General features: G+C 42.6%; 1 protein-coding gene across 1 annotated transcript in view; it reads left to right on the forward strand.

Moving 5' to 3' along the window:
• Positions 1-23622, forward strand: part of CD7 (CD7 molecule) — a 29009-nt gene extending 5387 nt beyond the window's left edge. Inside the window, exons 2-4 of the mRNA XM_069200270.1 lie at positions 12983-13318; positions 15748-15881; positions 18295-23622. Of these exons, the coding sequence (XP_069056371.1) occupies positions 12983-13318; positions 15748-15881; positions 18295-18474 (650 nt within the window). The 3' untranslated portion in view covers positions 18475-23622. The remainder of the gene's footprint in view (positions 1-12982; positions 13319-15747; positions 15882-18294) is intronic.
• The last annotated feature ends 2903 nt before the right edge of the window (positions 23623-26525 follow it).

Consider the following 26525-nt stretch of genomic DNA (forward strand, 5'->3'; position numbering starts at 1 on the left):
AAATGTGCGCTCTCTATCAAATACCTAAACCACACCATAATACCATTTCTCATACCTGCTTAACACTGAAGCAACCTACATTGTTGGATTAAGTGAACCCACACTGTGAGTCCTTAGGCCCAAAACTCTTTCTTGGCTGACAGATATCAAGATCAACAAGCGGATGTTGACGTCTGAGGAGCAGTAGATCTAAAGCAATATTTTGAATCTGTACTGCAGGTGTGCGCTGCATTTGTTTTCCTAATTTCACAGGAAGCTCTTGCAGAGTGCTTACGAGACACCACTTTGGTAAACTAAACAAGTGGGCTGCAAGTTTAATGGCAAGGAAGTGCGCTCTTGCACCTTTGCAAACAGCAGTGGAAATATACGCATCCTCAGAGCCACTTCAGAGCAGGTGCGGAACATTGATGCTGGCCCAAACAAGGCACCAAGAGCGTCAGAGCTCGGCAGGCATAACTGATATCTCACACGCCGTATTACAAGAGCATTATATTCAAGGGCACTTGCAATGCCAAAGTCAGCAGAGCAGGTTCAGCTAAGTTCTTCCCTTCAGAGACAGCATCAGCCCCATTTACAACCCCACGTTTATGCTAAAATGAAATTTCCTTCTAGAAACTACTTTCCTAGTTGTGGACTTTTGTCAGGCTCACAGCAGGTCAGACAAGTGCCAATATCCAAAAAGGCAGGACCACTGGAATTAGGCGGCAGGAGAGGGCCAAACTGCGCGGCAAGGTAGAGTAAATTATGCAGCAGGGAAATCCAAAGTATGCAGCAAAATGCAGCCCGTTTTGTAAATGTATAACTTCATTATTTCGGCATTTTTAAATTTGGTAACACTGCATGGACACTGGTTGCATCCCATCAGTACCAGTTTAACATTCAATATAGCAATAGGCAACAGAAAGATGACTAGTCCATTTTTGCAAAGAACCTTCCACTGCGCAGCAACACGTGTTGCTGAATATTTACTAACTTTTTAACCATTTGAGCTAGAAACGTTTTGTTTTTGTTAAAATCAGCAGATTATGGGTCAGGTGATGGATTATGTGCAAATGTGGCAAATATATAGATATGTGAAAATCGTCACAACTGCACAATCGCATAATTTCATTGGCCCTGCAAACAGGCCAGCAGAAGAAATCCGTTTTAATGATAAATATATACACTTAGATATAGATAAATACAAAAATAGATAAACCAGATTTAAACGTTTTAAGCAAACAAGACTGTTTAGCAATGAAAGGCGGTTGGACAAATTAATGTGTGTGGCAAAATGAATTGTCTGCTTATCGTTTTCTGCGTCACTTCCTGGATCTTTCAGCAATTTTGCTGGTGGCGCACAATGAAGCCAGATCAAATAGAGGTTTGGCCCCGGCCCCATCTGGGCCCCCACTAGAGATTCCACGGACCTCCAGCATACAGAGGAAAAGGGCACACTAACATCAAAAATGTCTCCTGCACTATAAAATCTTGGTCCTCAAGAGGAATATACTCCATTTTATAAATACTATTCGGCACCCACCAGCATAAGGGCAGCATAAAGGCTGGCAAACGTATTTCTGCTGTTAAATTCGCTCTCTCCATACCCTAATTTCCTTCAGAATAGCAGGCAGCTATAACTTGCCTAAACAACAGACCACTTCACTTCTAGGAACGCAGAAACACTTTGATACAGAGAAACAGTGCATTTTTAATTTCCTTTTGTCAACCAAACATTCCACAGCATGATAAGCGATCTCTGCCATAAATCAGTAACCAGACAAAGTGGGCCCTCTACCAGGGAGATCTGGAGACATGGAGTACCAGGTGGCGGATGACATACTGCACATGCCAATCAGCAGTTCCATCTGAAGACCCGAGGTGAGGATTATGCTTAACTTTTAATGTTTCCCCAGCATCCATGTAGGGACATTAGATGTAAAACTAACTTTTCCATAAAAACTTGGGAAAAAGGTAATATGTCAGGTTTATCCAGTCACAATGCTCTACAGTCTATAATAGTTCCTCGTCACTTTCCATGGCCCCCTTTTGTCACTGCTCCAGCAGCTGCAGTTAAGCGTCCCTGTTCTCCTGGGATTGTGTTTGGGGTTTGGTGATACATGTAGCTTAATGGCTTTGTTATCCTTGTAAAAACTATGTTTTTTTTCCCTCAAAAGCTGACTGAGAGACATCGGGCGTTTACCGGGAGGCTAATGCTTTGTTACTTGTAGCAGTGCTGCAGTTTTAAAAAGACTGCAGAACTTTCCTGGAGTTCTCCAATTAATCTACCCCTTCTTCCCGATGTCCTACTGGACACATAAGAAAACCTGCATCACCTGGTAACAGAGGGCGCTTTACATCTTATGGCCTGGAGAAGTACAGGGAGACAGGGAAAGTCCCTGGCCTTTCCGAGCACACTCAGTCACTCTTATCTAAAGCCTGGCCTGATGGAACCATTAGACAATATAATGAGAAATGGTCTAGATGGATGATGGAAGACATTGAGTTGTTGTTTGACAGGATGTAAACCCTTCTTAAGCAACAACCACAATCCTTGTCAGGGTGAACCACAAAAGTTTTTAATTAACTTGTCTTCAACTCTGTAGCACCTTGGTACTAGAGCAGTCAGGCTTAATTTAGAAACAATGTGTTAAGTATTTATGCAGCACCCAAACAGTAATAAAGTGACAACACAACACAAAAACAATCACAAACCATTTTAGAGAAAGAAATTGTGTTTTAATAAATAATTGGAAACCAAAACAAAAATCCACTTAGTATAACAGGAGATATTGAATTTTAAAGGGTTAGATAAACGTGGTGTAAAAAGGTTTAAAGAAACAATTGGGGGTAACTGGCAGCGGTGTATTGGGACACAATCACAAGGTCAGGCTGACCATGAAGGGGCTCAGGCCTGGCACAAGACCAAGTTCAGCCATCTGAGATTTGTACTTATTATCTTGGTGAGAGGTCTGTGTGGCTTTGCTTTACAGGGCTTTGCGTCATCTGGTGTCTGTTCCCAGTGAGTGCAGTGAGGCTTTGCAGAGTTTTGCATCACTCAGTGTAAGTTCCCATGACTGTTTCAGCTATGCAGCAAGGCTTTCTGGGGCTATGCGTCACTCTACATTGGTTCTGATGAAGCTGACAGCTGTGTGTTGAGGCTTTGTGGTGCTTGGTGTCACTTGGCATCGTTCAGATTAAGCTTTTAGCTGTGTGGGGAGGATTGCAGGGCTTGGCATTGCTTGCATCGGTGCAGATGAAGCTTGCTGCGGTGTGAGGTGGTTTTGCAGAACTTTGCATTGCTTAGGGCTGGATTTGCTATGACCTTCAGTTAGGCCAGGAGGATTTCTCTCTGATACCAGCCAAGGGTCCTGGCCCTGTGGAGACATGCAGCAGAGGCCAGCAGGGTTCAGGCAGGCCCAGTTACAGGTCGAGGCATGTCCAGTGCAGCAAATCAGCTGAGTAGTTATAAGGAGGATTCAGGAGCTTGTTGAATCCTTGTAGCTCAGAATAGGAGGTCAGCCAACTGACCCTTGGAATCACTCAGGTACCATGAAACAGGCCTCAAGCAGCAGGGCATTCCTCTGAAGTGCATTGCAGTCCTTCTGAAGTCTTCCACAGGTCCGGGAATATACTGAGGGGTTTGGTCTGAGGGTCCAATATTTTTACCCGATGCCAGCCTTTGAAGTAGGGGAAATGTCTTGACTTCCCCCACTTCTTGTTCTGGAATTTCCCTTCCACCCCTCCCAGGCTCCAAGAGGTCTAGAAGAACACAGGACTGGTGTCAAGTTCCCTGTGAGTGCGCTGGAGCCAACCCCTTTGAAATATGTGTGGGGCCAGGATCAACTCCATACTTCCCATACTGGCAGGATGGCCCATTCTGAAAACACCCAGTTGCGCTTTTTTTCACTATCTGGGAGCAATACACAAAGGCCAACTGCCAACTACACCCTTACATGTGGCCCAGGCACAGACTGCAGGCACCAAATAGTTAGGGCAAGAACATGGCAACTTTCTAAAAGAGGAAGTTTCAGAACTGTGACTTAAAATCTGACTTTACTGTTCAATTATAATTATTTAGAGACCAAACATGATGTTTCTACCCATCCCCAGCCCCACGTTACCACTTATGTAATAAGGCAACCCTATGATATCTTATGGGAGAGGTAGACCTAGTAGTAGTGAAAAATGAATTTAAAATTTTTTCACTACAAGGACATGTGAAACTTCAAAGTGCATGCCACCTTAAGTACACTGCACCCTGCCCTGTGGGCTTTTTAGAGCCTACCTTAGGGGTGACTCTTAAGTATTAAAAGGGAAGATTTAGACTTGGCAAAAATGTTTGTTTTTTTCAAGTCAAATTGGCAGTTTAAAACTGCACACAGGCTGCAATGGCAAACCTGAGATATGTTTTAAAGAGCTGCTGAAGTGGGTTGCACAATAAGTGCACAGGTGCCTCATGCTAACAAAATCAAAGTTCAGAAAACAGGAGGGATGAAAAAAAAATATTACGGGTGGCCCTGCAGAGAGGGCCACCTCCAATGGATGGGTTGGACCTTAAAGAGGAACCTGTTGCCCATATCCTATATTTTTTGGCAAAAGTGGCTTCAGAGGGAAGGAAATACAGGTCGGTGAATACCTTATGATTGGTGATCTTGACAGGGCACTCCTCCATCAAGACTCAACCATCCATTAGTTAGAAAGCTATTAAAGGGTACCCATATCTCAGTAACTCCAGAACCTAGTGATTTCTCACTATGGGATGTCACTACTGTATAGTTCTCAATCTCTTCTTCTCATGGCAGGATAATAAATGCCTAAGTCGGAAAGAACTGTCCAGCAAACTGGCCATGCTCCTGTGCTAAGAATCATGCAGGAGGATCTTAGACATCAGAGCTCTCGACTTAAAGAGAGAACTATTAATCCTGTATAGGGTTGCTTTTTACATATCCAAAAATACTAAATGTAATTCTAGACTTATATCATACCTAGCACTTAGGGATTCCCCAAAGTTGTCTGTGATAAAATACATTAAGGCATGTGAAAGTATGACAGAAGGACGTCGCCGACCAGGTGAGAGGCAATTGCTCATCTCTACCACAAAACCCCACAAAGCAGTCTTTTCCCCAACCACAGCTAAATGGATCTGCTGGGTCATGAAGAAAGTGGGGATAGGCTGTAAAAGCTCTGGGGCCCACTCGCCTAGAGGTGCTATGATTTCAAAAGCCTTCTTTTTTGGTACTAGATTAGAGGACATTCTAAATGCAACAGATTGGTCTTTGGATTCAACCTCCTAGAGGGCTTCCTTTAAACTAGTCACACATGTGGCTACTCCTGTTATCAATAAGCTTTAAGCTAGCATAGTCCTCTCCTCTGATCCTTTCATAGAATGAAAACTTTCATATCTAACATAACAGAGAATTTCAAATTCTGTTAAGGACACAGAGGTGAGGATTATCCCACTGAGGGATCATAGGCCATTCACCCAACCCGGAGACATAAAAATGCACCGAGGTAAGAATAAAACATTGGCTGTAGGTCATTTAGTTTGTTGCTACTAAGGCCCATATTTATACTTTTTTAGCGCTGCATTTGCGTCATTTTTTTGATGCACAATCGGCGCAAACTTACAAAATACAATTGTATTTTGTAAGTTTGCGCCGTTTTTGCGTCAAAAAGCGGCGCAATTGCGGGGCTAAAAAAGTATAAATACGGGCCTAAGTGTCTCCCATTTAGAATGATGTTCAATGAAAACAGGTACGAGGCTATGAAGTTATTTTTGGTCTACATAAAGTCTGCTGTGTTCATACATATGCATTGTTAATAGTGGAAATGGAAACAAACACTGCAGTTATGGTGATAGTGCAACTGTCCCGGCATTTCGGGTAACAAGGGCTCCAAACATGATTAACTGGATTTGATGCATTGGCGCTTGTCGCAGAAAGAAAGGGGGCCATGAAAAGTGACGAGCGCCTTCTATAGACTATTGAGCATGGTGACAGGATAAACTTGACATGTTACCTTTTTCCCAAGTTCTTATGGGAAAGGTAGTTTAATATGTGGTGTTCCTACATGGCTGCTTGAGAGAAATAAAGAAGAATGTCAAGCATCATCCTCACCTCTCTTTCCTTAATAGAATTGAAACATACTGTTGTGTTAGCTTGAAATTTTTCTTTAATTTGCCACTGTGTAACTAAGCTTTCCTCCTATGATGCAGGTTTAGGGACTTCTTTGGATGGAGGATAGGTGAAGGGCATGTTTTGTAATTTGAATTAGTTGGAGCCTAGCAGAGAGAACGCAGGCTAGTCGGAGGATCTTCAGATCAGGAAAGGAGGAGTGATAATGTTTCAAATGTGAGAATGAGAGGCAGACCTGGTCCTATTGTGGGTGGGTGAATGTGAATGCTGGGAGTGGTTGAGACAGAAATACAAACCGGCAAGAATAAGAAGACTTATTCAAAGTTGAAGTTAGGGGTGGGGAGCTTCAGACGTTATGGGGTAAGAACCATATTAGAAACTTTGTGCCATAAAGCTAGTGTCTTGGAAACCTCTTCTGGAGGAAATACACTACAAGCATACCATGTGAAAAAAGCAATCTGTAACCATCCACACTACTAGGCAGTTTTTAACCACCGAAGATTGACTGTCACTAGCCTTGCTGTCTGAAATCTATGGCTCTGTGAGAGTCACTGATAAAATTCCTTGGTGCCTTGCTACCATCTAGTGACTGTTGTCCATAACAGGCATAATCTTCTCTGTCTTGCTGTAGACTAAAGGCTACTCCATTGCAGCACATCTCCTATCTTCTCAGAACTCAACATTCGCCCCCTCCAATCTGCACCTCTTCCACTACCCTTTCAATTTCGCTTTGTGAAGATTTGGTGGCTAACTAGCAAGACAAAAGGGAAATAGGCCCACAAGTGAGCTGCATCTGCCAGTGACACTGTAGGCAACCACTGATGCTCCGGAAAGGGCTGGGCACAGCCCCCAGGCCATCCTGCTCAAAGAAGAAAAACTCTTTTTTACACTCAAGCCGTTTGTCCATTGTCTGGGAGCAATCCACATCTCACTACAGGGACACTGGCAGGAAAGCCCTTTTTTAGTTTAGGCAGCAAAATTACAACTTTCTGAAAGTTTCATTTTCAAAATGGTGATATAAAATCGGACTTTACCGGTAACTGGGTTTTTAAATTACCTTTAACATGAGTCCTTGAACTATTTTTCTAGCTACCAAAACCTCATGTCTGAATCTGAGAGCATAGAGGTTGTAACGCTCTGCCTGCCTCACCTAAGGGATTAGCCTCAGCCCCATACCTGTGTTGAATAGCCAGAGTCTGCCTGCTGTATGGATGCCAATCCTCTTGGGAAGCTGAGAAGTCAGCACCAGGGTCAGCAAAGCTGGCTGCCAGGCATTACATGTCACAGGACGGTCATGACCGGAATGCCCTCTACCCTCCTTGACCCTATGTGTTGCTTACATAATGATCCATGCATCATTCAGGAGAACAGTCCTGTTGTAACGCTTTGTGTCAGAGATAGAAGCTGGCTCCTGGGCTGGCAACATGACTTAGCATATCATGTACTGTAGGTAGCAGCCTTGGCCAAAGGTGCAAATTACATGTGGTACAACAGCTGATCAAATGTGCAGTGTGAACCTTGCCTTCCTAGAAGAAGCAACTGATAAAATATGTAAAAACAATTGCTAAAGGCAGCCCCTCTAAAACATGAATAAAAATGTATATGAATGTAAAAAAGGCACAAGCCATGAAACTAAGTTAGGACAGGGGTGCTCAGCCTTGGTACTAAAAAGGGTCCCCACGACAAGTCAAAAATCCAATAAATATTGGTTCTAACAGCTTTCGTTTAACCAGTTTAGACTGTCGCTCTATATCTAAAAAAATTTGGAAATCTCTGTTTTGATTTTAGATCTTAATCTGGGTGTGTATTTTTTTACTGAAGTGTAGGTCAACCCTTATTCCAGCCCTGATATAGTGTTGGCGCTTCCAGCTTACTTCTCTGTTGTAAGCGCCACCTTCACGGGCAGAGGAGTTGCTATTATTCACAAATCTCACAGCACCTACACTTTTAATCTCCTTGATGTTTCGGGATGTGACGGTATTGTGATCTCATTACATTTTTCAGGCTACTTCTCAGTCCCGGGTGCATTGATTTATCACCCACATGCCTTGGAATCTAGTTTTCACTCTCCATTGGCTGATTACATCTCGCTATTTGCATGAATTGTGCCAATTTGATGATAGTGGGTGATTTTAACCTTCATTTTGAGGATCCTAATGATTTAGCTGTGGTAAACCTGGTTCGGAGTCTGGAGGCTCTTCTGTTTACTCAGGATGTCTAACAGCCCACAGACAGTACAACCCTATCAACTAGTTGAACACTCGCTTTTCCACTCACTTCTGGGTTAGAGAAAGCAGAATCACTAGAACTACGCTTTAATTTCAGAGAGTTTTATTGACTTTATTTTGGCGTCCATCTAGAACAAAAAAGGGCCTGTGCACAAAAGGAGAGCAGTCTCCAGGGGATTGTAAACAACACATACAGAAATTACTGCATCCCTTCAAATAATGCTTACTTGAGTATAACTATAACTCATAAGTGATACAACTTTATATTTGGAAATAGAGCCAAAAATTAACACAAAAACTATATGAAAATGATATTTTTATTCCATCATACATGCTTTTTAGAATTTCATTATATTATATATGCAAACAATACACAAATCACCAAAAACAATATAGATAAATAAAATAAAATACAATTCCTTAATCAACACTCGTCTACCCCGGGTATCTCACACAACCTAACTCAGTCATCCAAATAACTCTCATCAATCACTTCATTCGTACCATCATACCCACCAAAAAGCACTCAACCAAAACCAAAATAATAAGTAATGTTTTAATACACTTAATGGAGGACTGCCACTTCAATTGCTCAAACATGTAAACGTATATTACATTTCAATTACTTGATATGGCGTAGAGCTCCCAATCAGTAAATGATACATTTTACCAACCAATATATGGTTAACAAACATTAGGCACCGTCCAAACCAAAATTCTATTTACATATTTTCATATGTGCCAACTTCAACAACCACTGTACAGTATCCTAATAGATTATTGGAATTGCGACTTGCAGTCCAGTGTTCAGCTCCAACGCGCGTTTCGGTGGGATGCCACACAAAGCGGGAACCACCTTCCTCTGTGCGTAACCATTAGAATCATGGGTGCGAGACCCTAGGGCTGTTTCTAAACAAATATGAAAGATAAACAAAATGGCCCCAATTCCTTAGAACAAATAACATGAAAAATGTATAACAATAAAGACTTGTTTGACCATGTAAAGCAAGCTGGAAAGGAAAATATTAAGGTGCCAACACCAGAAAAATACGTGATAGTCAAATACACCCTACACAGGCGGCCTTCACTGTGTCTGTTATTCTGTTTACATCATCATATACCCAACATGCTACGTGCTATTGCGTGCATAGAACGTAAAAGACCACAATGTTAATCCGTAACTTGTGTCCTTCCACCACTAGCACACAACATTCAGTGTGATGCGCAAATAATTCTACACACTAATGCCCATATTGAAAGGAAAATGACGGAGTGCGACGCTGCACCAAAATTGGCAGCAACACACTCATTTTCACAATGCAGGGATAGGGTGTATTTAATTAAATATGGCGCACCCCTGTGTTGACCCCTGCACTGGCTCTAAATTTAGCTGCCAACGCAGGCATCCTTGCACTATTGTGTAAGGATGTCTGCTTTGAGGGGTTTGATTGTTTATCTGTGGAAGGTGTCCCTTCCTGCACATATACAATCACTAATGACGATTTGGCACTTCTGCAGAAACGTCATTTTGAAATGATTGTTTATGTGCAGGAAGGGACACCTTTCCACACAAAAAACAATTGTGTGGCATTTTGCTCTTTCTATGCGTGCTGTAGAATGCAGCACACATAGAAAAAGCAAAAAACGAGGAGGAATAAAAGTATTCCTCCTCGTTGTGCCTTAGTAATGCCACCCCTGGGGTGGCGTTAGGTTTTGGCACTTCCTCAGGTTTAACAAAACTCGTACATCTGATGCAGCGTCAAAATGCAATGTGTTGCTGTGGCACGCCCACAGCAACATCCATTGCCCTCTCCTTCCACCCAAAAGGGGGCATGTGATGGGGTCGTATTTAGAAAGTGGTTTCAAGCCACAAAAAGTGGCTTAATGCCACCTTTTAAATACGGCGCTTGGCATAGTGCCACCAGAGCATCACAAAAAGTGCTAGCTAGGGGATCATAAATATGCCCCTAAGCGTCCTATGTACTTATTTTGGTGTCTCCTCATAAACAATGTCCTATATATTACTGTTTTGAAGTAAGTGGCTTGCTGACTTATAAGACACTGCTCATAAAGTATGTAATGTGCCTGTTTATAATGCAATATCAGGTTTATGTCTCCCCTTCTGTTATTTCCCCTCTCCCTTATGTAGATTTTCTCTGGGGCTCTTCTTACAATGGAGTCTTGATGATCCTGTTATTACAAAGGATCGAAACTCCATCAACTACTGAAGCAGACCGGTTTCATTATAATGTATTTGTGCCTTGTGGGCTGTGACTTTATGATCAGTGATACACGTATATTTATATACATTACAGACGTGTATTACATTTTGCTTGAGCACCGGGTATCTTTATCTGCTTGAGTGCCAAATATTTGTTCACCTCACTGCACATTGTTCTTTATTGATGGTTAATATTTATTGATTTCGTGATGTATTAGTAAATGTAGACAAATCCTTGTTTGTGTACATGATTCATCGTTTTGCGTTAAGGACCATTGTTCCTGCACATGCTTCAGGGCATATCTTGGAAGTGACTCATAAACATTAACAAGCATTGGCAAAGCCAAGAGGTCTTGCCTATGGAAGGGCTATTGTCTTTGTCAATGTGTTTTAGCCGTGTTGTACAGCTGTAGCGCTGCTGTACAGCATGACTGAAAGTAAAGAAAATAAAAAGCAGTATGATGCGGTCAGGAATGGCGACTGATGTACAACATGGCTAAACAAAACGATTGATAAAAACCAATCGTTTTCACAAAGGCGAGACTTATTGGCTTTGCTGATGCTGGTAAGCAAAAGCCTTTCCCTCTCATCAAACACCTTCTCTGTCAAGCCGCCCCAAAACACCATGCAATACTTTCCTCCCCACTACCACCGCACCTCCCCCTTTCAGTAATCATCAGGGCAGGCACGCCCCAAACAACGACTTTATGAACTGGAGCCACCAGAGGGGTTTTCCTGCCTTGCTTCTTCGCACCTCAGCTCCCCCTCACCTTTAATAGTGAACGGTCCAGACACTGGAGAGGAGGGAGCACACAAGGCCACAGACCCCGTCGGCAGGATGTGTGACTCTTGGCTCACGTACCAAGCCTCTCCAAGAAGAATGTGGAGTATTCTGACCTCAAAAAGATGACGGGCTGCGCACCCCTTTTCAGCATTAAATTGGCTGTGAGGCCCTAAGGTGGTGCTTCCTCTGCGGCTGCCTCGTATGTTCCGTGCCGCAAACACACCTAGAGTGCAGTAAAAGCTCATTCTATTGTGAATAATCCTAAACCCACTTTTAAATTGAGCGGCCCCGGAATCCCTACCAATTCTTTCCCTGAAAAGAAAAATCTCTGCAAAGAAACCCCGAGGGAGGGTACGTTTCCAGATATAATTTGTTGTCATTTATCACGATGTTTTAACTGGAAAAGGGCGGGTCGGGGGAGGGGGTTGAGCAACATGACCACCACAGAGAAGCACCCATACGAGTCAGGAATACCACGGGCTCAAAGAATTACAGAGGGGAGTGAGCAGTTAGACAAGGGAGAATGGGCGAGTTAAGGGGGCTTAAACAGACCCTTGTGTGCTTTCCTTCACCCCTCTCTCTCTCTCTGCACTCTGAAGCACCCTCTGCACCCTTGTGCTATGCAAGAGAGACCACTGCAGACCATGCAACATCCCAAGGACAAATCAAGTAATCTCTTCGTGCCCCCGAAAAATGAATGTGAACTTATGTAATGTAACTGTTGCTCATTTAAATCGCTTTGATACCTTCGGTTAGAGTTCTGCTACATGACAAATGATGAAAAAAGGAAAGAATAGTACCATGATCACAGCACGAAGTGATGAGGGAGACTAATTAAGATAAATGAATCCTTACTTGGTCCCTGTGTCTCTGAAACAAAAGGAAGTGATGCAGGAAGTGGCACCCACGAATTAGAAGGCAGCAAAGAAGATTGATAATATTGTGAATTAATGGTAAATTAAGGGTGGATAAACAGGCCCTTTTTAGAGATTTTTTTTTACTAAGCACAATCGATCATTGTCATATTAACAGCGGCTGTGCGCTGCATGCAGGAGAGACCTAAAAAGGAAGGTTTAGGACTAGCAAAATGTTTGATTTGCCAAGTCAAAATAGCAGTTTTAAAACTGCACAGAGGATGCAGGGGCAGTCCTAGATATGTTACACATTGCTACTTTAGTGGGCGTCACAAAGAATGCTGCAAATAGACTATTGGCATTTAATTTACAGGTCAGAGGTACATGAAGTACCAGTTACTAGAGACTTATAAGTAAATTAAATGTGACAGCTGGGTATATGTTGAGCTTAGCAGGTTTAAAAGGGAGAGCACAAGCACTTTAGTACTGGTTAGCAAGAGAAAAGTGTGCAGAGTCGTATGGCAAACAAAAACAGATCCAGCAAAAGAAGGCAAAAAGTCTAGTAAGACAATGCAATGATGCTTAGTCATTTTTTCAAGAAGATGTTCTGATAAGGTGTGATTGTCCAACTGAAACTTGTTACATGCAACAACTGTGCTGGGAGCCCTGTAGATAGAGTCATGGAATAATGCTTATCAGACTAACTGTTTCACTTATAGAACAGTACAAGCCCTCCTATTGACTACCATATTTGATTGTGTGTCCTTCTCTATGCGCAGGTGCGAATGACTTTATTGACCAATACCCGGCCTTCATTTCGGTCGCTGAAGATGCAGCGGTCAATATCACCTGCGTGGTTCGTTTACCTGGAAACGCTAAAAAGATGAGTTTAAGAAGAGGGGTCCGAGGGCTACTGCACTTATCGACAGAAAGTGGATTAGTCAGCAGTATGGACAATGAATTTGCTGGGCGCTTCCAGGTTTTTGGAACAGCAATGACCATGACAATAACGCTTCGTCAGCTGCGGAAAAGTGATACGGACTGGTACATGTGCGTTGGTAGCAAGTCAGATTCTTACCATGTGCACGGGTCAGGCACAGTGATCATTGTCACAGGTAACAGAATTTACTTTCTATACGTTTTTCCTAAATTTATATTTCATTTTGGTCCTCCTCGAATCCTGATAAGAAAGTCTTTTTAAAACTGCTCATGGGGAATAGTTTCTGTGTTGTACCAAGACCTGCAGTAATGTAACAGGCATCATCGAATAGAGCAAAGTAGGATGGCTTCTAGCTTGGCTAATTAAATCCTATACACAGGGCTCACTGACCACAGAAATTCACGATAGCACTGAGGCAGTAGCATACTCACAAGGAGAAGTAAACCGAGGAGCATATTTACAAGGAACTGGTGCATCGGCCGTGCGCCCCCTAACAACACCATAGTAGCACTGTGTTTACAATACAGTGCACCATGGCGCTCGTTAGCAAAACTGCACCAAAATGTTTGGCACAGTTGTGGCACTTTGCTGGACTAGCACCACAAATGTTGGCCCTAGTCCAGCAAAGCTCAGGGAAGATCACTGGATATAGCACTGGCACAAGTTTAATGCTGCCCTGGGCAGGCGTTAAAAAAATGATGCTAGAATGGCGCAGTAAAATCTTGTAGATTTCACTGTGCCATGTTTTGGGGCCTCCCTGCGAGAGAACGCCTCCCTTGCATACATTATACCCACCACAGGTATAATGTGGCACAAGGGTTTATAAAGTGGCACAGTGGTACCATTGTGCCACTTTGTAAGTACGCCACAGGGTGAGGGCCTGCTTAGCTCTGCCACAGCATAAAAAAAACGATGCTACAGCGGCAGTAAGATGCGCAAGAGGCTTGTAAATATGCCCCAATGTTTTCACAGACTATTAATCATGTCTGTATGAAATAAAATATGGGGTCGATGGAGGAACTGTCAAGAGCTGTTTAAGAACCATAAACCTTCAGTCACAAACTCCTGAACAGCTGGAGGAATTATATGCCCCTATTGCCATCTGTTATGCTGGCGGTATTCCTAGCTCCCTATTATGACTTTTCCACTGGGCCAGTGGACGGTAACAGTGTTACTGCCGCCGGCTCAGCGGAAAAGTCACATCAACATTGCTGCCGGCTTGTAATAGAGCTGGCGGCAATGCTGATGTGCAGCGGGTGCAGTAGCTCCCGTCACACATTTTACTGCCCGAAATTCGGGCAGTGAAATGCACGATGGGCTATGTCTGAGGGCCCCTGCACTGCCCATGCAAAGCGCATGGGCAGTGTAGGGGTCTCCAGGGGCACCCCAAGTCCCCCTTACCGCCTGCCTTTCCATGGCAGTGTTTACCGCCGTGGCCGGGCTGGCTGTTGAGGACTCATAATCCCCTGCCCTGGGGATCTGGCGGTATGTTGGAGGGGCCGGCAGTATGTTCGTGGCTATTGCGCCATAATCATAATAGCTGGCGGAACACCGCAAGCCTGTTGGCAGTGTTACCGCCAGCTTACCGCCGGCTGTCAGGGTCGTAATGAGGCCCATAATCAGGAAGGCAAAACAATTTCTATTTTCAGAATAAGCCTCCACACTGATAAAATATGGGAGTCACACAGTTAATGGATACACAAGAATAGCACATCAAACCCACCACTATCCTAATACTAAAGCCAAACATGTGAAAGGCTACATCTATTTCAGAATGGAAAACAAACTGTTGAATGACAACCCTCTCATCTGGCGCGTTCGCCGTCAGACCCCTGTACTTACGGATCATAATCTTAAATAGAGACCACGATTTCCAGTTATATTATAGATGTTTGATGCACATGGGTTTAGTAAGGCTTGTGTTCAGTGTAAGATAACCTTTGATGTGGACAACAGTGATGGGCAGATATTGGGCAGCAACAGACTCAGAAAGGAGAAGACTGGAAATGTAGCCCCAGTTGCTGTTCATCTGGGCGGACATGCAGTTCTTCTCAGCATCCAAGTACTGGTCTCATGTTTCCCTCTCTGTGGTTTATTTCGATGTTAACACTACAACTACCATACCTAATAGATGACAAATAATTGCAAGCAATGGCAAGACCAACATGTCAGGTGTTAGTGTGGTAGAATGGGCAATGGTGCACATATAATATTTATGCAGTGTGTCTGTGCAGGCACCACTTTTTGCGAGAATACAAGAGAGAAAACACTCACTGTGCAAAAGGGGATACGATACCTCCGACCCACTCTTCAACGTCAGTCCTCTTCTGCCTTCTGACCCCACCCCCCCAACATTTATTTCTTATCCTCAATCTGATTATATTTCACAAGGCTGTTTGTTTATTCATAGGCAAAGCACTGCACCACACATCGTTCACAATGTTTAAACATACATTGTTGAATACATATATATAGGCTTTATCTATCGTTTATGAAACAATTTCGTGTTGGGGAAATCCACTTCCGGTTCTTTAATGGCCAGTTAGCCTTTTGAACAAAACTCCACCGATGTTTAAGAACAAGCATTCTTCTATGACATTCCAGGTGACGAGGGGACTGAGATGTCACAGCAGCCCTGCCAACCTTCTGAAGACTGGATATGGGAAAAAGCTTTGCTCGTTATTTTTGCGTTGGTGATTCTGGTCTTGTGTACAGTCATTGTCTTCAATAAGGTGGAGGTAAGCACAACATGTGATATCTCTACAGTGATTACAGTGATGTCTAAGGGGCTGCACTAGGGCTCACAGATAAAAGTGTTTGACTATCTATCGCGCCTTACTATGTGTGTCTGTATGCATGTATCCCTTTATCACCATATTGTGCAGACGCTAACAGCACCCCACCCATTACCCAACAATGAGGGAGGGAAAACTGCTCCCACTGCTCTTCCTTTGCCTAGGAGCAAAGGGGCTACCAGCTCCAACACTCTGTTCCCAATTAGGGGATAGGTTGCAGGGGCGAGTGCCAGCAGATCTGGTCTCCTGTGCCCCACACAACGCTGCTGCTAAGGAGGAGCAGGTCTGCTATCACCCACTCCTGGCTCATGTTTCCAGTTGCAAAAAGTGCAGTGGGTGGCTGCCAGCGGACCTGCTTCATCGTGGCCCACAGCATTGTGTGGGCCATGGAGGAGGTGGCAGTGGCAGTCGATGACCCTCAACAGTGGAGGTGGGTGTAGTGGACGGAGAACCAAATACAATGATAGGCATTGTAATAAATCACGATGCCTTTAGGCTCAAAGGCCAAAGCTCGCAATCACAGTTGTTAACAGATTTAAAATGGGCTGTGCATGAGAGCTCTAGCATTGCGACTCAAGGCAATGCGAGTTTCTCACAGTGCCTGTCAGTGGGCCACAATAAGAACATAAAAAATGTACTTACCTACAATTCTTCATCCACCTGTTTTCTACTTGAATGCCGTCAATGTGACGGCACCTCATCGTGCCTCAGCCAACCCCCTTCGGCAAATCCTGATGCTGCTCTCATGCTGCAGATGAGCAACATGAGAGCAGCACCAGGATTGGCTGGAGCAGGCTGCCTTGACATTCCAGCAGGCACTGGGTGCCTGCTCTCCACCAAGATGTCTAAGACAGCTAGGTGGAGAGGTTTGCACTGTACATGTCAGGCTGGCTGTCACGAAATAGCCGACCAGAGTGACTCGTGCAGTGTAAACTTGTGCAGCGCCACTCCACTGCTGTGACTTAGCAACAATGGCCCCTCCCACAAACACTGGCAGGCTAGAAGCAGTGAAAAATAAAATGGTAATTCATTTTATTGCCACTTTATTTTTCACCTTTACTACACCGGCAGCAGGGGAGCGACGCACCTCTGCCGTAAAGGGGGGGGGGGTGGGAGGCGCCACTGGGAGCAGGTCACGTCCCACCTAACAATGTAACTAGTTCCCAATTGAGAACAGGCCACAGGAGCGGGTGCAGCTGTTTTTATTTAAGCCTGGAGCAGATATTATCCCTTTCCATGGCAAGGTGTGGGCATATTGGTTTGAAAACTGCCCCATAAAGCAAGGAAGTGGATTAATCGAGACACATACTGCTTTTATTTTTGCGAAAGGTGTGGGTAGTAATTGTTAAATGATCTCCAACCCCTGGTTAAGGTGAGGGGACGAGGCCTGTTTTTTGTCCCTCACTTTGGCAGTGGTGAGGTCATATTAAATACTTGGCAGCATTTCTTAAATAAATCTCTTCAAATGTTCAATAATCTTGTGAGAGATTTAAAAAAACAGAAGTCCATGGATTTGATTTATGCTAAAGAACCACCACACTGATTCCTGATTCACCAATTCCCAGGCTTACATGTTTTAAAAAAAAACAAAAAAAAAAAAAAACTTTTCCTGATGTCACTAACATTGGGAGCTATTTAACAAAATACTATGGTTGATTATTATAAACTTCATGGGGAGAGTGTTATTACCTTCAGGGAGTACCTTTTTCGTGTGCTTTCAGCACTCCATGGGAGGGTGTTTGTTTTCTTGCTCTCTGCACTCTCTGCTCTCTTCCTGCTATGCTGCTTTAGTAGTGATCTTTGAAGTCTTTTGCTGTTACTCCTTGAACAGCAGTGTATTCCACAAGGGATTTCAATCCTGCTTAATTGTCACTAATGCAGATGTCTGTGCTCCTAACCTTTCCTCTCCGTTTGTAATGTCGGCTCGGTCTTTAGTTTATCGACTTTTCTTTCAGTGCATAACACCCCTGTTTGCTGAAAGACCACAAGTCTATTTACGTACGTTGTTTTCTCTGACCTTATGCTGCACTGAAGAGATCTGAGCACCCTCACATACAGCGCCTTTTCTTTGAATTCAGATTGATGTGTGCTTTATTCAGATCCATGCTAAAATGTGATTCGCTGAGTTGCACAGGCCCAGGTATTTCTGTTGTGGCTCATATCATGTCGTTTTTCTCCCTCCTGTAATTACTTTGTGACGTTCTCTGTCTCTAGTGATTCGTAATTTATTTTCTGCAGAAGCTAACGATAGCACTTCATTCAGTACCTCAGTGGTTATCGACCTGGTAACACGTTTAACAACTATTGTTTGCACCTCCAGTGCCTAACGCTTTTGTTTATTTTTCGGATCAAACAGGGAATCCAGTCTCAACAGAAGTGTACCACCAGCACAGTATATGAAGTTATGACAAGCAGCGTCCGACGGAATTCCACGACGAGACCTCACTTCAAAACTGTTACTGACAGTATCGCCATGGACAGTATCGCCATGGACACCAGGGTCCATCTGATGCAGCCTCCTATGGCCAGATATTGAAAGCCAGATATTACCTATAGTACCTCACCTTACGGATCATAGGCCATCGTATATACTCCTGCCCTTCTCAGTGCTGTAACGTTAGGGATGGGGATTATGGTATTCCGGGTACACGGGCAGATTTGAATATGAAGATGTGTTTAGAATTCACATTGGAAGGCCAACAGGGCTGTGGCAGAGTCAGTCTCCTTTCCACGACGTCTTTCTTTCCAGGTTCTTATGAGCCAATTGATATCTTGTGATAACCTCAATATGAATTTCAGAAATCATACCGCCCTGACTCAAGTTTTGCTGTCTCCTTCACTAAAGAGAGAGTGTGTATCTAAGGTACACCATTATCTGAACCCCTGAAATGACTAACTGTGCTTTGTTTGAACTTAGACTAAACTATGGGGCATCTTTATGAAGAGTGGCGCGGCACCTGGTGCAGCACCACTTTTTATGCGCCCCCTAACACCACCATGTGTGTGCCATATTTAAAATGGGGTGCATCATGCCGCTAGTTAGGGGTACTAGTATCAGAATTTTTTACGCTAGTTCGGCGCTTTGCAGGATTAGCTTAAAAAATGTTGACACTAATCCTGTAAAGCACCCAGAGGCCCATTGAAACCAATGGAAGCCTCCTTTTAAAGCCTGTTCTGAGCAGTCATTCAAAGTGGCAAACAAAATGGCACAAGGAAATCTAACAGATTTCCTTGTGCCATTTTTTGTCCCCCACTAACCGGGGAACGCTCCCTTTGCATACATTATGCCTGGCGCAGGCATAATGTCGTGCAAAGGGTTACAAAGTGGCACAATGCATGCATTGCACCACTTTGTAAGTATGGTGCAGTGTTTTTGGCCTTCTAACGTCACATTAGCATAAAAAAATTACGCTAATGTGGGGTTAGAATGGCGCTAGGCCCTCTTAAATCTGGGCCTATGTGTTTTTCTGTATTCTTTGATAAAGCTTAGTCTTAGCAACTTCATGTTGTGTCTCTCAGAGCATTCTGGGAGCTGTGCCATCCTGTCTGCTTTTGTGGAGGTGTATGCTGCTGCCAAGAGCCATGCACTGAAACCATTCAAACCTTGGAAGCAGTCTTCCCTTAGATTGTTTAATGTAGCGTGTTCAATAGCCAATAGGTGGTCGAGGAGTGCTTTGTCTTACAAACCAAGGAACAAAAACCTAGTTGTGACCTGGGGCCATATGTACGAACACATTTTCCCATTGACACAGAATGGGAAAAACCCTTTGCTACACCTGGCCCCTGCAGTATTGAACAGAGATGACCCTTAGGCCTCAGACGCAAAGAGATCAGAGAAAATAATTGTCAGCAGTTAATTCTTGCCACTAATTCTAAAAATTCCAACGTTTTCTAGGAAACAGTTATTTTGATAAATTATCAGAATTATACGACCAGCATTAGGTCCTACACACCAGCAGAGCAGGCGGTAATGCATTTTCTAACATTTACTCACTACCGTCTTAGGAGTAGCCACGGCACGAATTCTATAAGTGGTGTCCAGCATTTCTTAAGCTTGAGAAAGAATTACACAAGATTGTTTCCTCATTACCTGATTACCCATTCAATAAGGCATCCAGAACGGATGGCATCCCAATCAAACTTTTCAAAAGTAACATTAACTTATGGGCTCCCCTGCTTGCTAAGGTCTTCAATAATGCACCTGATACTAACTTACCTTGCTCCTGGTGCAACATTATTATCCTTCCCATCTCTAAAAAAGGCAATTGCACTGAACTAAGATAATATTGACCCATTTGTCTAATGGACTCTACTTTCAAAGTTTTAGGGAGAGTCATTTTTATTAGGATCACATCATGAGCCAATGAACAGGACATCTTGAGTAACTGTGAATATGGGTTCAGACAAGGCCTAGGTACAACGGAGCAGTGACCGAAACTCCATCTAATTGTTAGCAAACATACCCCCACCAAGCACTCTCCTTTGTAACTGACTTTCATGGACCTCTCAAGCATGTTTAATCATATCAAGATATCAAAATTATGGCCGATCCATCTGAGTATGAGGCAGGACCCAGCACTGGTCAATTTTCTCTCTGCTCTTCTGGGGTCAGGTTTGGGCCAATGGGAGAATGTACCAATCCATTTAGTCTGAAGCGAAGGACACGCCAAGGCTGTATTCTGGCTCCTTTCTTGTATATATTATATGTAAACAACTTGCGTACATTTTTTGTTGGGCAGCATAAGGATGTACCCGTTACTGACTCCCTTTTTATCCCTTGAATCCTATGTGCAGATGATGCAGTCCTGCGGCCATGCACTCCTATTAGCTTAGGCAAACTGGCATCTGTTTTTGATTCTTTCATGACCAATTGAAATCGGAATATTACTGATTATATATTTTTTAATCTATCTAAAACTGGAAGATTATTAACTCTGTAAAGAGACAAAAATCATCACAATCAGTGGAGGCAGTATTTAATGTAATTCCCTCACTGCGCAGAAAACTGGTAATTCCTTTCCTCAATATTCACAAAGCACAATGTCTCCCTGTTACCACCTCTGACTCTGCAATATGGGCATTTGCCAAAGCTATTCTAATACAAACTGAGGAAAATCAGTTATGTCAACGTTTACTTTGTACCCCTCCTAGTAGCTCTACTGTGTGTCATGAGGAGTTGGGACTCCTGTATATCGAGTACCTCATTTGGGTCACCCCCTGCAGCGCTGATTATCAATCTGGTCCAATGAATGTGCCACCTTCAATCGTGATGTCATCAGGGACTGCTTGCAATCCACTTATTGACATCACCTTCTGTTGTTGTCCCATGTCAAGCAGTCCTATATGTCTCTAGGAAAAATTGATTTCTACCATTTACAAAAAAGACAAGCTTTGCGACAAGAGTTCTTTCTTTGCTATGAGACGACCTGAATGTGAGCGTAACGAATTCAGCAAGCCCAGAGCACTTAACTATATAGAGCTCAAGGCCATGCTTTTTCTTGACTATGTAACATCTGTCTTTGGGAGCTGGCGTTTGTTATTTAGGTTTGGATCAGGCACAGTCTGCTACCTTTTGGCCTTTCCCCTGGTCCAATATGCGAGCGATATCATTGGTACCGGTCCTTGTGGTGATGTTTCAGCTGCTGCGTTTTCTGTTTTGTATGTTGTGTGACTTCTATACTAAAAAGGGTTTTATTTCCTCTTTGAAGAATGAGAAATTTAAAAAGATATATTACAGCCTTAGGATTCCCACAGTTGGTTAGAGATGATGTCTGCTCGGTTGTACGCTATTTTCCTAAATGCTATGTTGTGACTTTATGTGTGACTACCCTTTAAGAAATATTGTTTTTTTTAAATAATTTTATCATGTTAATTTTGTACTTTTATAATTAGATAAGTCATGTTTTTTATGAAAATGATATGAGGCATAAGACTACATGTAATTGCTTTTATTTTTGTGATCTCAGTCAAAGCCATAGTAGTGAAATGTGAAGCTCATCTAGTGGGGGTTGTGAAAGACTGCTGCTCCAGCTGTTGAAAAAAAATAACATTGGATCCTATTATTTATATAAAAAAATACTTTCCTCGAAGATTGGTGTGCGGGAATTACAAACTTGTAGCTTGTTAAAGAGAGACACGGGCCTGACACTTTGTTTATGGAAGTGATGGTGGGTGAGGATGTGGCACTGGGAGGTAAGGATTATGCTGGGGAATTTGATGAGTCCCGTGCGCGTGAGTGGCCGAGGCTCTGTGGATGCTGAGTGGTGGGTGGGTGTGGATGGGCAATTCACATTTGTTAGGTCCCGCGTATTAGACAGCGCATGCGCTCTATGTTATGAGACGTATTGTTAGTTTACAGTGGCCTCAGAGCCCGACCATTGATTACCGTTGGTTGGTTTCATTGTCCCTCACATTTACTTGTGTCTTATTCTTTAGCGTGTGTAGACTTTTCTTCCTATTCTTGTATTTATTCCTCCCATGAAGCATGGACTCAATACACGTGTTCTTCTATGTTTCATGCACTACTTTTCCTATTTGTTTAATCACTCAACAAGAGTTATAAAAAACTTATAAAAAAGAACTCAGTCTTTGTACTTTATTTATCGATCCAACTTAGCTCGGTAAGTAAAAAGAAAAAAACAGTAGCGTCATTTTGTAGGCACACACACGTGGTGGTTGTGCATGCCTACAAAATGATGCAGCAATTTTTCAAAAGCTTTTTTAAAATTCTTGTACATTCTTGTACATCAACCGAGATGCTGAGCAGCATTGCTCAAAACCATTGGCAAAGCAAGTAGGTCCCACAGGTGATACCTATTAGCTTTGTCAATGCTTGTCAATGCTTGTTAATTTGTTACATTTTGCCCCCTGGAAACTATGATTACTCTCAGCTTGCCTGAAGCCTCGCTTTGTGGAGGTGATCATCATTTGCATTTGGCCATAGCCTATCAATAAGGATCCGTCACTCATCTCATGCCTCAATTTATTAAGGATTTGTTTGGGAAAAGGCACAATTTTACTTCCCTTTCAAAAAACATTACTATGGGAGAGAACTCGTTCTAGTTCAGTCATGCTGTCTAGTGCAGGTAAATTAGCTGTTAACCTTATGCTCTATCACTTTCAAACTTCGTAGCGTGTAGTTCCATTGGTATAGTGTAATGGGGGATATTCCAACATTGGATTATCCTGTAGAATTAGAACTTCCTCCTAACATTGGTAGATATTTTTTACCACCATACTGTAAATCATGTCTTTGGATTTTGTGGAGGGGGTCGTGCTGTATTCTGTCCCAGACCTAAGTGAGTTTATATAAGGTACTGATTGGGCTGCACTTGGGCATGGACACGTGGATTTGTGGCAGAATGTTTTTCTTAACCATCACATTATTAACTTCCTTCAGTGTTCACTTATTATTAGATGTGACATCTGCTGGACTGCACTCAAACCTGATTCCAGAAGCAAGGCCTGAAAACAAAGAATGAAGGAAGACAGGCTGCTGGAAACAGAATGATGAGAAGAAAGCTCGTGTCTGAGTCCCTCACTTTAGCGCCCATCACTTTCCTCTGTAGTCTTGTATTTCACCAGCAAGTTGCAAAAATGAACTACAGCTCTATTGCTTTATAAGTGAGGTTTCAAGTTTTCCGTTTTAACTGATTTTTACAAATAAATACAGTAAGAACATCTATTTTCCAGGCTATAGTATTTTTTTTTTAAATATGGAAAAATACGTAAATTGGTCTTCTTTTGGATAATTCTCACAACCTCTATCACAAGTGGCAGGTCAGTAGCTGTACAGATTGACAGATGGAGGAGTTAAAGAGAAAACTATTTCCTAATTAATCTTAAATAACTGCAGATGCACTGCTGTTTAAGCTTTTCTACAGTGTAAATGATTTTAGGGGACTGTATTGCACTGTATATGGCGAAAGCCTGTTAGACATTAAACATGAGAATACATTTATCAGTTGGACAAATGTGTAACTATCCATATTGCAGCTACATGTTTACAAATATGGATACATGCGTATAAAGTGAGCAAAAAATACATTTGGACGATCGCATACGAAAATCAATAAAAAATAAATACTATAAAACCGGGAGCCAAATTCATAAGTAATACAGCCCTGCATTCCAAAACTACTCTTATATTGCAGCACTTACTATCTGGTTATTTGAAAATCCTTGTACCATTTGATGCAATAACACTGCACTTGGATTCCACATACCATTGGGTGAGAAAAATGCTGATGAGATTTAATTTGGCACACCAGTTATAAGGTACCGGAACGTGGAATAATCCTGACAGACTCTATGTACACATCAATTCCTGCATGTTTTTTTAACATTTTTATAGGGCTTTTTCAACCCTAAAGAGTGAAGTGTACACACATATCTTACCTGCAGAATAAACATTACCTGCTGACTCATAATGCGGCCTACATAGATAAACCTGTTCGTTGAACTAACTGAGATTCCCTGCTCATCTTTCATTGGTATCTTATCTGCCACAGTGGTTCTTGTTGGTGTCATTCAGACAGAAATTAATTAATACGAGGTTAAATGACCTCATGCAATTAATGCTTACAAAGACCACCAGATAAATGGAATTTACATAATAAATGCATTTATATTACACACATCAATGTATCTACAACACAACATTGCAAGCATTTACAAAAACATAGCAGCGCAATGTGATCCCAGTGCGAACCATGTAATACCACAATGCAAAAGAAACATATATTACGAAATCTAAAACAAGGGTCTGATCAACTGGTAACAAGCGATCCACAAAATGTCTTTAATAATCCATATAACAAATCCTTAATTGATTAATTTGTTACTTCTTGGTGTCAATGACATTTTGACCCTCACTAGTTCTGTGCTAGTACCAGCCCTTAAAGATGTGGGGACTTCTGAGAGTTCCTAAATAGGAACGCTACTGCTAAATAACCCAGCTCTACATGTATCCCCTCAGTGATAGGGTGAAGACTAAAAAGGTACTTATAAAAAAGGATTGACCACCCAACGGTATCAGAAGAGGATATCCAAGAATGGGGAGGCAGGCTAAGGACCAAATCACTCTACCCTCTACCGAATCAATCCCCATTCAGGATATCAGTAGCACTGCCAACATGATCCGCAGACGGCTCAAAATTACAGACCAAAAATCCAAATTACAATACCTTCCACAAAATAAAAATGTCCCATTCTGAAGCACAATAACACAGTCAAAATGTGCCGCAATGGGAATCCTGAATGGATGACTTTACATTCACTGGTTTGAATCCTAGTCAGTACACTAAGCCTTTAATTCAGTTGGGTAACAATAAACATCTGTTATTCAGAGCAACTCTCACCAGTGCCACAAGAGTCAACATAATATCCATGTTATGTTATCTAAGGATATTGGGCACTATCACATGTGAAACTATATACCTCATTTCAGGACAGGAATAAGCACAGCTATATGATCACAGGTACTTCAGAAGCAACAGCCACAACCCACACCAATCCAACCATGCTTATCCCCAGTGACAGATAACAGAATAATATCACTACTCTGTTAATCTTGCACAAACACAAAAACAATTCCCAAATAGGTGCCACCACAATCCAACATCCTTCCATTCGAGAATTACCCCTGGTTCCACGTGCTACTGTTCCACTAAATCACTTCTGCTTCTTGTAAGGAGTGTGAGGTATTAAATAAATGCAACTATAACACAATAGGAAACATTTCACTGCATCCATAGCGCCCAGTCCCAGAACCTGATGCTGAGAGCAGCAGATCCTCACAGGTTACCCTTTGTCTTGAGAATTAAACCACCTTGCAGAATTGTAAATTGGACTTTCTTGAGCCCTCATAATATGAGGACTTAACTGTTGAAACACAAGTGACACAAGTACATATAACCAGCTCTCAAAAAACCCTCCTCTCACTCTCAGTGAATGCAAGAATAAAGGTAAAGGTCCTATGCAAGATGAACATTGCATATTAAATTAAATGGTTCACAGCACACCAGCTTATTTTAACTTGCTGTTCACTGAAGTCCATCCTCACAGGATTGTAGTGTCAGGATTCGGACGCTGGTCTTAGTAATGTCAAAGATGAGGAGAATGAAAGGCCCCAGTCTTGGATGTTCTTGTCTGCCAGATATAAGGGCAACCCCATCTAGTAACCACGATGCCACAGACACTAGGAAGCGCTTAGCAGATAGTCCCTTCAGGAAGAAGCCCCAGATGGAGGAAAAAGTCCAAGGGAAAAAAAACACCTCCAAGTGGCATCAAGACTCTGGTGGCAGGGAGACCAGCGAATGACAGCACAAAACAGGAAGCAAGTAAGCAGGAGAAGAAGCAAACACTCCACACAAAAAAGTAAGAGCCCTGGACAGGAACCAGGAGCGAGGAAACACACCTATAACTAGGAAGCGCTGTATTGCAGGGAAGAAAGAACTGCCTACCTTTAATTCTCTGGAAACAGGAAATTACATTAAAATCAGGCACCAACATTTGAATTGGGAAAAACCAGTAGGTGAAGAAGGCAAGGCACCTTAGATTGGGCAGGATATAGTCCTGTAGCGGGAA

The sequence above is a fragment of the Pleurodeles waltl genome, chromosome 7, assembly GCF_031143425.1.
Source record: "Pleurodeles waltl isolate 20211129_DDA chromosome 7, aPleWal1.hap1.20221129, whole genome shotgun sequence".
Lineage (NCBI taxonomy): Eukaryota > Metazoa > Chordata > Amphibia > Caudata > Salamandridae > Pleurodeles > Pleurodeles waltl.